Genomic DNA, 16,778 nt, shown 5'->3' on the forward strand with positions numbered 1-16,778 from the left:
ACAGGACCTGGCCACAGGCCCTTTGACCAAATCACCCAGAGGCAGACAACCCTCCCCCAAGGCAGCTTACCCCATGCTTCGCACAGCATTTCATTACTAATTTGTTGGGATTGGCCACAGGCCCTCGCTTGCAGTCAGGCCCTGCACTCAACTTCCTTTAGTCAGCCACCTGGAGGCAGCCAGCATCATGATGTGCACAGCATTTGTCCATGCATGACGTTGAGTTAGCCACAGAGCCTGTCTTGTAGCAAGGCCCTGCTTCCAACTCCCCACAGGCAGCCAACCCCATGCTGGTGCACCCTTTGGCCGGGTTCAGCGAGGGGTTGGCTAAATTACTTGGCCTGCTGCCAGGTTCTGTGGCCAAACCCCAGCAGACTGCCAATCCCTCACTGCATACAGCTTTTGATGTGCTCTGCGTAGAGTTGGTCTTTGTGCCCTGGGGACTCCATCCCCTGGGGCCAAAACATCTTTATTAAGAGAATGGAAATTGCAGCCCTATCCCCAACCCTTAATTGGACCCAGAACACCTTCCCATGAAGCCAGTTCCAAAAAAGAGCGGAGAAGAGCACTTTCTATTATGTAGTACGTGTTCCTTCTCCTTCTGCCAGAGTGGTAAACAACCTTTAGTTCTATCTCTTCCTTGGGATACTGGCCATCGCGCCATACTAGGAGCCCAATCCACATAGTCCCTCCATCTGGCATCCTCTGCATCGCTTCACTGTTGGGTGGACATTCACTCCCAAACTACTCTTGCTGTAGTGTCTAGTCTCTGCAACAAATGCAATGTTGCTGCTAAAACACGTGACTGGTCCTCACTGTCACTGGACCATGCTCTTCATCCCTATCCTCCTGGGTAGAGGCTGAATTTAAATGCAGGGTAAACAGCACTTCTAGTTCTCCTGAAAACTGGGAGTCACCCACCCTTACTTGCTGTCTAAGAGTGCTCATTTGCTTAGGCTTAGACATTTGTGGGGCGACATTAGAAATTACTTTTAGGGATTGTAAAGCGGTCTCAACTTCAGGGTTCTCAAATCTCACTGTGGCTTTCTGTAGCTACATCAGTGGATAAATACCAGGTATTTTGGGAGAAGTACTGAAGTACTGATAGAATCGTATGGGGGTGGGGGAGTAGACTGGGTGCGGGTGTATCAACTTTTGAGAAGTCCTTAGACTTCTCACAAAAGGTTTGTATAAAGCTAAGGTGGCTTCTCACTTCTGCAATTTGGCTCCTGTATATTTACTTTTAAAATGTGTAATAATATGCTGTAATATTTTGTTGTCAACTGTCCCTTTCTTTGGCCAGGGATTCATGTGTTTCTCAGTGGCTTTAAAACGGTCTAAACAATATTTGTGTCATTTTCTCTGATCTCCTGGAATGGTAATTTGAATATGCTTTAAGATAGCCTCCCTGATCACTCGTATTTCTAACACTTCTGCAATTGTAACTTTTTTCGTATCTGGTCAAATATACATTTTTCTTTAAAACTTTATACAAGTCCTCCTTAACAAGAAAATTCAACAATTGTCTTTTGCCAATCATATATTTAACATTATACATTACAATAACATTATGCAACATGCACACACACGCACTCACCATCTGAATAAAAAATATGAACACTTCAACTACTTCTAAATATTAATCACCATTTTTCTAACTCTAAACAGTAGATGCAACCGGCTACCCCTGGTCACTTCACTCAGCACTTAGAGAGGATAACCTTCTCTAACTATGCGTCTCTCAGACCATGGGATTACTTCTGGACATTAGGTCCAGGATTGTAATTCGAGTGTTTAGATCCTGTAGAAATAAAAACATTTTTAGGGGTTCACTGATACACCGGTTCTTAACCAACAAAGAAGAGATTGGCACGGAAGCTTTAATATCAAAGGAAATATTTAAAAACCTCACATTAGGGAGACTGCATCATACAATACCCTCAGGGCACTGTAGGAGACAGTCTAAGGAGTACAGAGAACAGGGGCCTTATATATGCATTTGTTACATAGTCAGCATAAAACCAAGGGGAGGTCCTGGCACATACAAGAATACTATTTGACTAATATGGTTATACAAAATTTGCTTGCTCAACAAAGTGGGAGGAGATACTTCTCCTTACATCAGTAAGAACAGCCTGACAGTTATACACTAGGAGCAGGGGCATTCTACCAGCTAGGCCTTTCTGAGCATGTGCAAGCTTCTGGAAGAGGGAGAAAGCACATGGCGAGCACATGGCTAACTAAACTGGCTGCCAAGAACAAAATGGCTTTTAGCTCATGCTAACAACGATTCCTGCACTCTTTAACAATCCTACCTGGAGGTAAAGTTGAGTGGCATTAGCTTTTCAGCTATCCCTCTATGTCAAACATTGACGCACATATTGGCATCCTCCAATTTTGAATTACCCACATCTACATCTAAATTTGTGTTTACTGTTACCAAGTCGCACAATATATACAAAAACATGGAACTTAGTCTGCATTGTCCTCACCTTTAAAAGACGGCAATCCCCGGATCCTACCCATTCCCCAAGAATAGGCAGAACTTCAGAGAACGGGGTGTCTGCTTACCTCTTCAAAAAGTGCGCAATATCTGTGCTTCTGGGGTGGGCAATATTCCTGTTTTAGCAGTCAGGTGGGGGCAGGAGGGACTCCTGGCTGGCTCACCAGCTGTTGCAGGGTAACTTAAAAATGAAGAAAAGGCAAACTCCTCTTTGGCAGTGTAAAAGCAGCCCTTTACTGTCGCGAAAGGGAGAATAGCAAGTCCACATCAGTAAACAGCTGGTCTCAATATGCTGCTTCACAAGCAGCTTCTTTTATACAGAGTTGGTCTATGGGGGGTTACAAAAGCTCTGAAAATAGATTACTAGATGGTTATGCATTGGTATACAGTAATTATCAAAAGAAAATGAGGTCACCATGACCCTAGACTTTAACCTAATTCACCACACATCCTTTATTGCAGGTCTAACTGCTCAACAAACAAAGTATTATTCTACTTTTGAATGCATGTGTATTTGGATTGAATGCATGTGTGTTGGTATGTGTGCTTTATCATCTAAGACCTCTTATCAGATCCTGTGTGTTCTTGGCTCATTCAATCTCCTGCTCATGTTCTTCAATCATCTTCCATTCATTCTTGTTTAACTAGGACAACATAATATGTGCCTGTGTGATAAAACCATAAATTCCTGTAAGCTTGCAGAACACAAGTTTTCCTTTAACTATGACCTTAGAGGTCCTGCACTCTGTTCTAAAGTATATTCTTCACCTCTTCCTCATCAACACAAGTTTTTGGTGTGCACTGTTCTTTTACCATGTATAACTGTGTGATGCTCTCTACTGTTGCCTGCTGTTGCTCCGCATTTTCCCATTTCTCATAATTCCTCCTAGCAGACAAAAGAGTGGCATATCTCAATTTAGTGGGCATATATTTTTTCCTGCATTTGTGGAATGCAGCACTCAGATGATAATGAAGAAAACTGCTCATGTAATAAAAAAAAGTCCTTATACCCTTTTTTATGTTTTCAGATAAAAAAAATCCTACAATTATTATACTATGGATCTACGTTTTACCTAATGAAATTTGAACTAGGTATATAACATATGATTCATCACCAGCCCTAAAGTCTATGCTAACTAGGTTAAGGTTTCAGCATTCACCCTAGTGTAGCGAAATTGTTACAAACGGCACAAAATACATAGTGTTGGGCTGCATTCTCACAGAGACGAAGGCTAGCTGAAATCTTTTTATAGAGCCAAACTACTCTACAAATGAACTCGACCTTGGCAGGTCTTGTTGTAAAAGGACATGCAAAGTTAAACTGTACTGAATGAACGAAAAAGAGTAGAATTGACTGGTTTTAAGATGACACAGTTGCCGTGGGCTATGTATGAACTGATCTCTGCTGATCACCTTACATTACACTCATGAGTTTGTTGGATGTAAAATCTTCCAGTTGACAAAGGAGGGGAAGACATGGGTTGTCTTTGGTGAAATGCAAGACACAAACTATGGGCATCCAGTAGGAAAAGATCCACAGGTCTGTTTGGTTTGGTTCCAGCACAGTTTATCTGGTAGTAGGTAAGTGCACAGTAGCTGAAGTGTGAAATTGGGTGAGAAAGCAGGTTATTTCTGGTTAAGAGGTTTACCTGTAAGATGGAGGTGTCGCATTTGAGTTCTCATCATAATTAGGCATGAGAAGGTGAGGAGAAGGTGGCACAGGCATCTCAACAGTAAGATACATTGCATTCAGTTTTGAAAGCATTCTAATATATTGTGTCCATTGCTACAAGTGTGGCCTGTATCACTTGGCAATACTTATTAATTTTGTATTGTACAGGAGCCTGCGTGCCAGGAGTGACCTGTGTGGGCATTATTGGATGTTGCGCATGAAGGCCATAAGAATGCTGTAGTTTTCTGCTGCAGGCTTCTGTATGTTGCAGAGCAGTGTAAGCTTTATAGGGTAGTGTTTTAATCATACATACCTCACCAGAGCTTTAGTGATAAGGGTACTTTTTGTTGTGTATATTGTTTATTCTTATTGGCTTGAAACAGTCAGAAACTTTACTTGAAGAGAATATTTGTGTCATCTCTACCTGAGGTGGAACCTTCTTGAGGGTGAAAGGCGTGCCTTAAAAGGAGGGAATTAAGGGATGATTCACAAATTCTTCCATGTAAGTATGAGCTAGGATGGGATCGAGGTGTTGTTATCATGAAGTTCGTTCAAATATAACAGGACTGTATATTAGACCAACACAAACTTCATAGTATTTAGTCTTAGTCCAGTATATGATCAGTGAGTGTTCATGGGTTTCGGCAAGCTCACAGTACTACCTCCAACCCCTAAACTGACCAGGGTAACAGGGTAACAGGGTAACAGAGGTTGTTGGCAACCTCGAAAATAGCACACTGATTCCCAAGGAATCCATGGAAATAGGTCTAACCCTTTTGTTTTGTCACTCGTGCATGCCCATGGTAAGCAAACACAAGACAGATACGACAATGCATTTTCAAAAAATTCTTGAAATTATTGTATTCTTGCATAGAAAGCCTGAGCTACGATTGTAAGAAAGATGAGACAAGTTACTGTAATCAGCATTGTTATAATGGTAAATAATATGACAATTCAACCATGTTAATTGTTGTTAATATTTGCTTTCTTACTCATATCTGTTTCTAATACTATACTAAATAGAGCATAGCCGGAGCACCATTCAATTAGGATAACCTAACCCCCCCTAGCTTGGTCTTGGGTGTCAGGAAGCCTAGAGATATTTGGGGCACTACTGTGCCCTAATCATGCATATCTTTTACTACCTAATCAAGGTTTGAGGTGACATTTTCATTAATTCCGATAGTGCCCATGTCACTTTTGCCAAGCTACTGTTCTTGTTAAATTATGCAAACTGCCTTTCTGCAAATCTTTGGTGTTCTTTTTTTTGTTTTGCCACCAGAAGATGTGATTGTCGTATTTAATTTTTCCACAGTGATCAGCACCAGTCAGAGGCACCAACTGGAAGCTGTGAGCTACTCTTCTCGCTATGCACTGGGACTCTTTTACGAAGCTGGCACAGAGCTAGATGTCCCCTGGGCAGCACAGTACATCACCAGCAATCCCTGCATACGCTTCATCTCCATTGATAACAAGAAACGCGGCATAGGTCAGTAAACGCCTAATTTCTTTTAAACTCATTAGCAATACGCAGCATAAGTCGGGAAAAATGGCTTTAAAGAGAACGATAAGAACACAAAAACACAATGGAGGGAATACTGGAACTATTCTAAGCCACTGGCAATTATTCTCAGCCGTATTCTGCTTAACGCTGTGCCATTGCACGGCGAGAGTGACCACAGGCAAGCCAGTTATGCAGGGCCTGCTGAAGGTAGTTCAATAAATCAATCAATCAGGGTCTTATGAAGCATAAAGACTCACCCATGAGGGTCTCAAGGTGCTGGGTGGAGCAGGTCTGTGGTTCAATTGAAGAGCCAGGTCTTGATGACCTTCCTGAATTGCGGCAACGATGGTGATTGCCTGAGGTGTAGAGGCAGGGAGTTCCAGGTTTTCGCAGCTAAGTAGGAGAAGGATCTTCCTCCAACCGCGGGCTTGCGGATCCGTGGGACGGTGGCCTGGGCTAGTTGAATGGAGCAGAGATGTCTGGTGGGAGTGTAGAAGGGGAGGCAGTGGTGGAGGTATACAGGTTTGGGGTTGTGGAGGGCTTTGTAGGCATGCTTGAGAAACTTGAAGGTGATTCTCTTGTTGACAGGTAGCCAGCGTAGGTCTCTCAGGTGGCCGGTGATGTTGTTGCTGTGTGGGATCTTCAAGATGAGTCTGGCGGAGGCATTCTGGATGGTCTGCAGTTTTTTTGTTTTGTTTCTGGGTGGTGACAGTGTAGAGTGCATTGCCATAGACGAGTCTGCTGCTGACGAGCACATGGGTGGCCGTTTTCCTGGACTCGTTCGGGATCCACTTGAAGATCTTACGACGGAGGCAGAGCTTGTGGAAGCTGGAGGACAAGACACCATTGATTGGCGGTTCATAGAGAAACGAGGAGTCAAGGATGATGCAGAGTTTTTGTGTGTGGTCCGTGGGTGTGGGGTGGATTCCGCGCACTGTGGGCCCCAAACAGTCTTCAGAGGTGGAGGAGTCCAGGAGGAGGATTTCTGTCTTGTCTTCTTTGAGCTTGAAGCAGCTGTCCTTCATCCAGGTGTCAACTGCTTTCATCCTGTTGTGGAAGTTCCTCTTGGCGACTGGGGGTTCGTCTGTGAGTTAGAGAATATGCTGGATGTCGTCAGCTTAGGAGACGAAATTGAGTCTGTGGCTTCTGGCAATGGCTGCAAGTGAGCCATGTATATGTTGAAGAGGGTGGGGCTCAGGGAGGATCCCTGAGGCCCTCCACAGCTTATCTCTGTGGGTTCTGATTTGAACTGTGGAAGTCTGACTCTCTGCATTTGTCCGGTGAGGAAGGAGCAGATCCTTTCAAGGGCTTTGTCATGGATTTCGGAGTTGTGGAGTCTTGTGCAGAGGGTGTAGTGGGAGACAGTGTCGAAGGCAGCCAAGAGGTCCAGGAGGATGGGGGCTACAGTCTTTCCTTGGTCGAGGAGGATGTGGATTCATCTGTAAAGGTGAGGAGAGCAGTCTCAGAGCTGTAGTTGCTTCTGAAGCCCGAGTGGGAGAGGTCCAGGATGTTGTTTGTTTTGGCAAACTCAGAGAGTTGGGCGTTGATGGCTTTCTGGTTGACTTTGGCTGAGAAAGGGAGCAGAAAGATGGGTTTGTAGTTCTTGAGGTGTGTTGGGTCGGCAGAAGTTTTCGTCCGCAGGTGATTCATCTGTGCGTGTTTCCAGTCTTCTGGGAAAGTTGCAGACTCAATGGAGCCCTTGATGGTGTGGCAGAATTCTGGAAAAATAGAGGTTCCGGCATTGTTGAAAATGTAAGTTGAGGGGAAGGGCACGAGTGTGCTCCCGAAAGGTTGCTCTTCATCATCCTGAGGGTGTTGTCAGAGGCGAGGGTAGTCAAGTTGGTCAGGGTCTTCTGGAGGCGGGAGCTATTGAGTGTGGGTGGGGTGGGTCTTGGGTCATAGATTGCCTTGATCTTGCTGGGGAGGAAGGTGGCGTGATTGTCGCAGGGGTCTTGGGATGGGGCTGTCTGCTTTCTCTGCGATGGGTTTGGTGATTTCTTTGACTAGGGCAAATAGTTCTTTGCTGTTCTGTGCATTGGTGTTGATGCGTTCCTCGATGGCTGCTTTCTTTTTTGTTCTGATGAGGTGCTGGTGCGTGGTGATGGCAAATATGAAGCATGTGTGGTATGCTGTGATCTTACTGTTCCTCCATCTTTTCTTGAGTTGTCTTGAGGTTTGCCTGGAATCTTGGGGGGTGGAGGAGAACCAGTTGGCTTTCTTGGAGGCATGCTTGCCTGAAGGTTTCTTGAGGGGGGCCAGTGTGGTGGCGCAGTCGGAGATCCAACGGTGGAGGTTGCTTGCTGAGGTGTTGGCATCCGTGGTTATCTGTGGTGAGGTATAGCTGAGGGAGGTGGTGGGCTGGTCTTCAGTGACCTTGTTCCAGCTTCCGTGAGGATCGCGTTAGGCGTGGTGGCGTAAAGTGAGTGTTCGAGGCATGTGGGCTGCTGAATTCATATCTGTGCATAGATCGCCACCTAGTGTTGGGTCCGGATGATTGCACATTGTTGTCCTGGAAGAGTCTTCGAAGTATCACGAGATAGGTGGCTCCTCCCCTGGACTACAGTGCGCATGGGCATCGCCTCCATCCCCAGATTGTTTTTTCCGCCATTGGGTTCGGATGTGTTTCGGTTCCCTCTGTCGGAACCGATAGTTGTTCAACTTCTACTCGAGACCAAAAGGTCTTTAGGCTGGGCGTCGGTATAGTTGCGTTCGGGTTTCTTTCTGACTCTCAGCCCCGATCTCTTGCTGCCCTTCCACGTGCTTTCGGCGCGGACGGGCCTACACTACACTCTTGCTATGGAGCGGACTCCGTTTAAGAAGTGCCCGGTGTGTAACTCTAAATACTCACACCTCGATGTGCACCCGGTGTGCAATACCTGCTTGTCACCGGATCACCGCGAAGACGCCTGCATGGCGTGCTCGAAGTTCCGGAGCAAGAAGACTTTAAAGATTCGTCGAGCCCATAGGCTCCAGGCTAAGTTATCAGCTGCGGCGCCCCCACCAGATGACATTTTTCAAGAATCTGTCGAGGACGAAGACGACGTGCAAGGTTCGGACTCTAATCCCGCATCCGAAGGGGAGACCTACGACGCGGGTGAGGAGAACTTTGCCGAAGTCACCGACGAGGTAGGGGACGACGATCAGACTTTTACCACGATGGGAGATAGCTCGGAGGAGGAGCATCCCCAAGCAGACTCAGGGGTTAGTCCCCTTCATACGGCCCAGGTCGGGGATCGCCTTCGGGCCTTACCCAAGATCTAACTATGAGTCCTACGTCCCCGCCTTTGGGCCCGGTCACGGACATTTGTGAACCATCGCTTACTTCGAAGAAAACGAAAGTGAAGCCGACTGGTCACGCACCCTCGGATGCGAAACCGAAAGCGAAAGTTGAGATGGTCAAGAAGGTTCTGGAGGCGTCAACTTCCAAGAAAGTCAAAATGGCCGACTCTAAGAGCCACGCCAAAATGGCCGACCCGAAGCCCTCGGGGTCGGTGCCGAAGGCGAAATCGTCCGACGCGTCTGCGTCGACTTCGAAAGGGGTCGCGGACCCGAAAAAGGCTCCGAGGAAGCGGCAGGGCGACGACGCTCATGGCCATGGGGCGTCGGCTCCGAAGAAGGTGGCTGCCGGCGATCAGGCTCTCGACGACGGGGGTCGGTCGGACCGGTCAAGCCCTCTCCGGCCTTAACGGTGAAGGTAGCGGAATCCCTGCAGCGGATCCGAAAGGACAGTGTTCCCGCTCAGGACGCTGTGGCGCCTAAGCTCCCACCTAAGCCTGCGAAGGGGCAAACGCCTATTCGTTTCACCCTACCACCCAAGACGGCGCCGAAGGCCTTCGCGTCGACACAGGGCGGACACTCGAAGGAGGTATTGACGCCGAAAGCTACCTTGGTGGCGTCGAAGCTTCGGCTCCAGCCGCTTGCTGAGGAAGAACGTCGTGAGGTAATCATCGACGCCAACACCGGAAAACTGTCTCTCCTCAAGAGGAAGATCACGACGGAGCCGGCGTTGGAGCATTTCAAGATCCCTCTCAAAAACAAAAGGGACTCTTCGACTCTGGTGGAACCTGTGTCCCCACAGGCCATGGGACTCTCGCCAACGCATTCCCCCGCAGGTGATGTGGACGAAGACGATGCCGAGTACACCTATCCGGCGTACTCGGATCCGGAGGAGGAGCGTGCCCCTTGGTCCGCCGGAGGCGACACGGAGGACCCGCAATCGGGTCAGGACACGCAACTCTTTGCGGCCAAGACGTCCCCGACGGAGGACTCGGCGGCCTTTAATGCTCTGATCGAGCGAGCTGCGGCTAACCACGACGTCGAGCTGCACTCGGACCCCGTGGATGTGGACTTCTTATTCGACACCTTCTCTGTGGCTGAGAAGACAGTCAAAACGCTGCCGATGCTCAAAGGTGTGCTTAAACATGCAGCGGAAGTCTTCAGGGAGCCCACACGGGCGCGTGTGGTCAACCCTCGAATCGACAGGAAATATAAGGCGGCGCTGACGGATCCTACCTATATCAAGGGACACTTGCCATTAGACTCCTTGGTTGTTTCCAACGCTCGGAAGAGGGCGAACTCTCAGACTACTGGTGACGCTCCTCCCCCAGACAAAGAGTCCAAGATCTTCGAGGCCTCAGGCAAACGGATTGCTGCACAGGCAGCTAACATCTGGAGAATTTCTAACACCCAAGCCCTGCTTGCACGTTATGATAGGGCCCATTATGACACCTTAGAGGCCATACTGCAACACTTACCTGACCAATACAAGGAGGCAGGGGAGATGCTGATTCAGGAAGGCAAACTCATTACAAATGCATCCATCAAATGTGCATTAGACGTGGCAGAAACAGCCTCCAGGGCTATCAACACCAGTGTGTTGCTTAGACGCCATGCCTGGCTTCGAATTTCAGGGTTCAAACCCGACATCCAAACTACGATACTGAATCAAACAGTGAATCCTGACCACCTGTTTGGACCTGAGGTGGATGCCACCCTGGAAAAAATGAAAAAAGATACGGAAACTGCCAAATCAATGGGGGCTTTACAAAGTCAGCAGTTTCGGAGTGGTTCCTTTCGCCGCTCAAACTCCAGAGGCACCACAAGGGGGCAGGCATCCCAATCCACGCAGTATTACAAAAGTAACACCCAGACCCCGTACAACAACAAGGGTAGAGGTGGTTACAGAGGCAATAATGTCAAGGGCAGAGGACGTGGAAACAATAGCTCCAGGTCCACCACCACCAACAAGCAGTGACGTCTTGTCACTGCCCCCCGACCATACAACACCGGTTGGGGGGAGACTCCAGCAGTTCCTGCCGGCGTGGAAGAACATCACCACGGACAGGTGGGTGAGGTCCCTTATCCAGTACGGGTACTGTCTAGAGCTTACTTCCATTCCGCCGGACATACCCCCAAGAAGCGGTCCTATGTCAGGCGAGCATTTGACCTTGTTGCAGCAGGAAGTTCTAGTCATGCTGCAAAAAGGGGCAATAGAGCTCGTTCCTTCGCAAGAGCGGGGAACAGGGGTTTACTCCCTGTATTTCCTGATTCCCAAGAAGGACGGATCCCTCAGGCCCATCCTGGACCTCAGGCCCCTAAACTGGTACATACTCTCGGAGCACTTCCATATGCTCACGTTGCAGCAAGTGCTTCCCCTGCTTCAGCAAGGGGATTTTCTGGCTACGCTGGATCTGAAAGAGGCCTATTTTCATATCCCCCTGCATCCTTCCCACAAAAAGTATCTCAGATTCACGATCTTAGACCAGCATTACCAGTTCAAGGTCCTGCCGTTCGGGGTCACCACGGCACCAAGGGTATTCACGAAGTGCCTAGCGACTGTGGCGGCGCATCTCCGTCGCCAGCACGTCCACGTCTTTCCTTACCTGGACGACTGGCTCATTCAGGCAAGGACGGAACGACAGTGCGTAGACCATGTGTCACGCACCATTCATCTCCTGCACGATCTGGGTTTCTCTCTGAACTACCCCAAGTCCCATCTCCAGCCTGCCCACGTGCGACAGTATCTGGGCGCGACAATCGACACTCTGGCAGCCACTGCGCAGCCAAATTCAGTGAGAATCGCCAGTATCCAGGCGCTGATTCAACGATTCAGACCCCAGCACTCGCTTCCAGCGAAGGTGTTCATGCAGTTGATAGGCATGATGGCCTCCTGCATCTCCATTGTCCCGCACGCGAGACTACACATGCGTCCGCTTCAGGAGTGCCTAGCACGTCAGTGGACTCAGGCTCGTGGGCAACTGACAGACCTAGTGTTGGTGAGCGGTCGGGCATACAACTCTCTGCATTGGTGGAATCCACAAAACCTTTGCAAAGGCCGACCATTCCAAGAGCCTGTCCCACAGATTGTCCTGACAACGGACGCTTCTCTCCAGGGTTGGGGAGCGCATGTACTCCACTACACGGTGCAGGGACTATGGACACTGCAGCAACGGAAGATGCACATCAATGTGTTGGAACTGATGGCAATCTTCATGGCCTTAAAGGCGTTCAAAGTACATCTGTGCAACAAGGTCGTGTTGATCCGGACGGACAACATGACGGCCATGTACTACATCCAGAAGCAGGGAGGCACACACTCTCCACAGCTGTCTCATCTGGCTCAGAGCATGTGGAAGTGGGCCATTCAGAGGAACATCTTCCTCATGGCAGAGCATCTCCCGGGCAAGGACAATCAAATGGCGGATCTGCTCAGCAGGCACAGCCATCAGATGCACGAGTGGGAGATACATCCATCAGTACTCCAACCGTACTTCCAAAGGTGGGGTCATCCAGAGATAGACCTATTTGCCACAAAGGAGAACGCAAAATGCCGAAACTTCGCCGCCAGGTTCCCACACCCGCAATCACAGGGCAATGCGATGTGGATGAACTGGTCAGGCAGATTTGCGTACGCTTTTCCCCCAGCACCTCTGATACCGCTGGTGGCACGCAAGCTCCGGCAGCACTCGATGACGCTCATCCTGGTTGCTCCGACGTGGGCTCGCCAACCATGGTACACCACGTTTCTGGAACTCTCCGTGGTACCGCATCAGAGGCTTCATCTCACTCCCAGCCTTCTGACGCAGAGCCATGGCGACATTCAGCACCCAGATCCGCAACAGCTCAACCTGGCGATCTGGCTCCTGAAGTCCTAGAGTTTGGCTACCTCAATCTTCCCCCCGATTGTATGGACATCATTCGGGAGGCAAGGAAGCCCACTACTAGAGCTTGTTATGCGGCTAAATGGAAGAGGTTTGTCATCTACTGTGCTAACCACAGTATTGACCCGCTAGATGCTTCCATTCAGAATATCATCTGTTACCTTTTCCACCTGTATCAATGCAATCTAGCGTACTCTTCCATCCGTATTCACCTGTCTGCTATGGCAGCATACCTCCAGAATAGGCAGCACCTGTCACTCTTTAAGGTCCCTGCTATCAAGGCCTTTCTGGAAGGACTCAAAAGGGTCATTCCACCAAGGACCCCACCAGCTCCAGAATGGAACCTCAATGTGGTTCTTACAAGGCTGATGGGTCCTCCCTTTGAGCCACTGCACTCTTGCGAGCTTCAGTTTCTGACTTGGAAGGTTGCGTTCTTAGTAGCGATTACATCGCTTAGGAGGGTTAGCGAGCTGCAGGCGCTCACCATCCAAGAACCTTTCTTCCAGGTACATGCTAACAGGGTGGTGCTCCGCACTAACCCTAAATTCCTGCCCAAGGTGGTATCACAATTCCACATTAACCAGACGATCGAATTGCCAGTGTTTTTCCAAAACCCAGAGACGCTGGCGGAGCGCATGCTCCACACCCTTGATGTTAAGAGGGCCTTGATGTATTACGTAGACAGGACAAAAGATTTCCGCAAAACCAAACAACTTTTTGTTGCTTTTGCCACTCACCACAAGGGAAACGCAATCTCCAAAGCGGGGATTGCTAGGTGGATAGTCAAGTGCATCCAGATCTGTTACGCTAAAGCTAAACGCACTCTCACTATCCCACCAAGGGCCCACTCCACCAGGAAGTTGGGGGCCTCTATGGCTTTCCTAGGTAACATTCCCTTAGAAGATATCTGTAGAGCAGCCACATGGTCTACCACACATACTTTCACTAAACACTACTGTGTAGACGTACATTCCAAACAGCAGGCAGCTGTTGGTCAGGCTGTTCTAAAAACACTTTTTCAGACTGCTGCAGCTGGCACGGGCGGCCGCCGTTAATAGAGGGACTGCTATGTATTCTATGCACAGATATGAATTCAGCAGCCCACATGCCTCGAACTGCAAATGCTACTTACCAGTATGCATCTGTTCTTGGCATGTAGGGCTGCTGACATTCATATCGCCCACCCTCCTCCCCGGCGCCTGTAGCAGCTGCAGATTTTTATCATATACATACATATGCTCATAGCATGGTCATCACTCACATTCTTCACTCCATCTCTGCCAATGGCTAAAAACAATCTGGGGATGGAGGCGATGCCCATGCGCACTGTAGTCCAGGGGAGGAGCCACCTATCTCGTGATACTTCGAAGACTCTTCCAGGACAACAATGTGCAATCATCCGGACCCAACACTAGGTGGCGATCTATGCACAGATATGAATGTCAGCAGCCCTACATGCCAAGAACAGATGCATACTGGTAAGTAGCATTTGCATTGGTGAATGAGAAGTGGACGGTGTGGTGGTCGGTCCAGTGTGGCTTTGAGGTGTAGCTGAAAGAGATGTTGTTGCTTGCGGATAAGATGGGGTGGAGCGTGTGTCCTGCTCAGTGGGTTGGGATAGTGACCAGTTGTTTGAGTCCAATGGTGGCGAGGTTCACCAGTAGGGATGAGCTGTTGTGGTCTTTGAGGTTGTCCAGATGGAAACTGAGGTCAACGAGAAGGATGTAGTCCATTGAGGCAAGCGCATGATGATCAATGAAGTCTGCTATGGCTCTCCTGAACGGGGATGGGGTCTAGGAGGTCTGTAGAGGAGGGTGCTATGGAGGGCGGCATTTGGGTTGGTATGTATCTGGAAGTGGAGGTGCTCCATGTCGGGTGAGTGGTTGTCGAAATTGGTTGTGAGGTGAAGTATCTCTTTGTGAACGATGGCGATACCTCCTCCTGGTTGGTGGATGTGGTCCTTGTGGATGATTTTGTATCAGTCAGGGATGGCAGTTGCGGTGTCCGGGTCTGAGCTGGAGTTCTTCCAGGTTTCTGTGAAGAAGGTGATGTCGGGGAGGTGGAGTCGAGCAGGTCCCAGATCTCCACAGAATGTCTTTTGAGGGAGCAGGTGTTGAGTAGGATTCATCCAAGGAGGTCAGGTCCAATTCTTGAGGGTCATGCAGTCGGTAGGTCTGGTGTAGTGCAGTTGCAGGTGCGGCAGATGAACGTGCCTTGGGTGTTCTTCGCTGATACTTGGTGGCAGGCGGAGTGGCGTCCGGTGTTGAGGGCGTGGAGGCTGCTAGTGTTGTAGCGGTGGGGGCCAGAGGACCAACTTCCATGGCAGCAGGGCACAGTCCAGGCACGGATTGGCACTGAAGGGCCTGCTTTTGGCGTGCCAGAGGCGCTCGGCCACACAACGGCTGCCAATAATTAAGGTGAGGTGGAGGGCTGACAGCTTGGAGGCTAGAAAAGTGGGAAGCTGGAAAGTGGTGCTGGAGGGGGGTGGGGCCACGGGGGACAAGCAGAAAAAAGCCCTGGAGAATAAAGGCACAACAAGTGCAGAAAGAGAAAGAAAGTGACAGAAAGGCAGAAAAGTTGCAATTTAAGGAACAGAAGAGATGAGAGGGAAAAATGCAAAAAGCAGAGAGACAGAGGGCAGAGCAGAAATGCTCCCCACTGGACCACCAGGGATGAGGCGCAGGCGGGCACCTACGGTTGGAGGAGGGCCTCGAACTCAGGATCTGTAAGGGTCAGGGGGCATCAGCTACCAGGCGGAGCTGTGTGGTAAGGGAAATACCTACTGACAAGGTCAATAGTTAACCACAAATAACTAGGCCACATGCCCCATTACAGGAACACGTGCAACTGCAGGATTGTTTCAGCCTTATTGGCCTTCATGCTTGAGTTGCAACATATTTCCGAGGTGCTAGAGGGTTGTTTTGTAATTCACAATGAAACACTATTTTTAGATCTCGCAGAGAGACCTATTGCAGTCAAACCAGAAAGCTGAGTTCACGATGCAGATTTGTAGAAGTGCAAGTGCTCATGAACGCGCTTCTATCCCCCTGCCTTGCTCTTCAAAGGCTACCCTTACCATTTGCTCCTGCCTCCCCGCCCACTGCTTCACACTTCACGGCCGCCAGGCCGTGACTCGCATTTCTGCCCAGCAGCTTCAAAGGGATCTGCTTCCCCGCCCACTGATTCACACTTCACGGCTTGGCGGCCGTGACTCGCATTTCTCCTTCCCCCTCCCCACAGCAATGCCAAGAGCTTGTCACAGTTGAGGGCGTGATTTCCCTCTTTCACCCTGTCTCCTCTTTCGTTCTTTCTCTTGTGCCCTCGCTTGTTATTTTTTCTTTTCCCTAATCCCCAACCTCGTATCCCTATTTTGCTCGTCATCCCGCCCTGGTATTGTTTTCTCCTCCCTCTCACTCTTCACATTTCTGTCTGCTACCTCTTTCATTTGTCTTATTTCTCTTGACATCCCTGTCTGTTCCTTCAACAGACTGTCTTTGTTTTCCCATTTTGCTCTTACCACGTTTTCTCCTCGCTCTGGCACAAAACCTCCTCTTTTTCTCCATTTCCCTGCCTCACCTTTCTGTTTTCACTCATATGACTTTCTTTTCTTCCATTTCCATCTTTCTCCCATCTGTCCTTTCCTCCATTCACACACTGTACTCCACCCCCCCTTTCTTTAAAATATTTATTTATTGTTTAAGCCGAATCTTTGTAGGGCACACACAAATATGTCATTCACAAGCCCATGCCCTCCCCACCTCCCATCAGTACATATTAGCACTTAATTAGACTGCTTTCACTGTGTGATTCAGCGGTGTGTCCCCGTGACGTGCGCAGTGCGCTGTATAGTACACGAGTCACCTCTCCCTGGCCTGCGTGGGGACAAGCGCCTTCCTGCAGTGTATTCTAGCGCTGCGTTAATGTCCCATTGTGTGAAGC

General features: G+C 49.1%; 1 protein-coding gene across 4 annotated transcripts in view; it reads left to right on the forward strand.

Moving 5' to 3' along the window:
- Positions 1-16,778, forward strand: part of RNLS (renalase, FAD dependent amine oxidase) — a 513,712-nt gene that overhangs the window by 377,142 nt on the left and 119,792 nt on the right. For all 4 annotated transcript variants that reach the window (XM_086921948.1, XM_086921949.1, XM_086921951.1 and 1 more), the window contains one exon: positions 5,491-5,664. In XM_086921948.1, coding sequence (XP_086778074.1) covers positions 5,491-5,664 — 174 coding nt within the window. The remainder of the gene's footprint in view (positions 1-5,490; positions 5,665-16,778) is intronic.

Source organism: Lissotriton vulgaris, chromosome 5, assembly GCF_964263255.1.
Source record: "Lissotriton vulgaris chromosome 5, aLisVul1.2, whole genome shotgun sequence".
NCBI classification, from domain to species: domain Eukaryota; kingdom Metazoa; phylum Chordata; class Amphibia; order Caudata; family Salamandridae; genus Lissotriton; species Lissotriton vulgaris.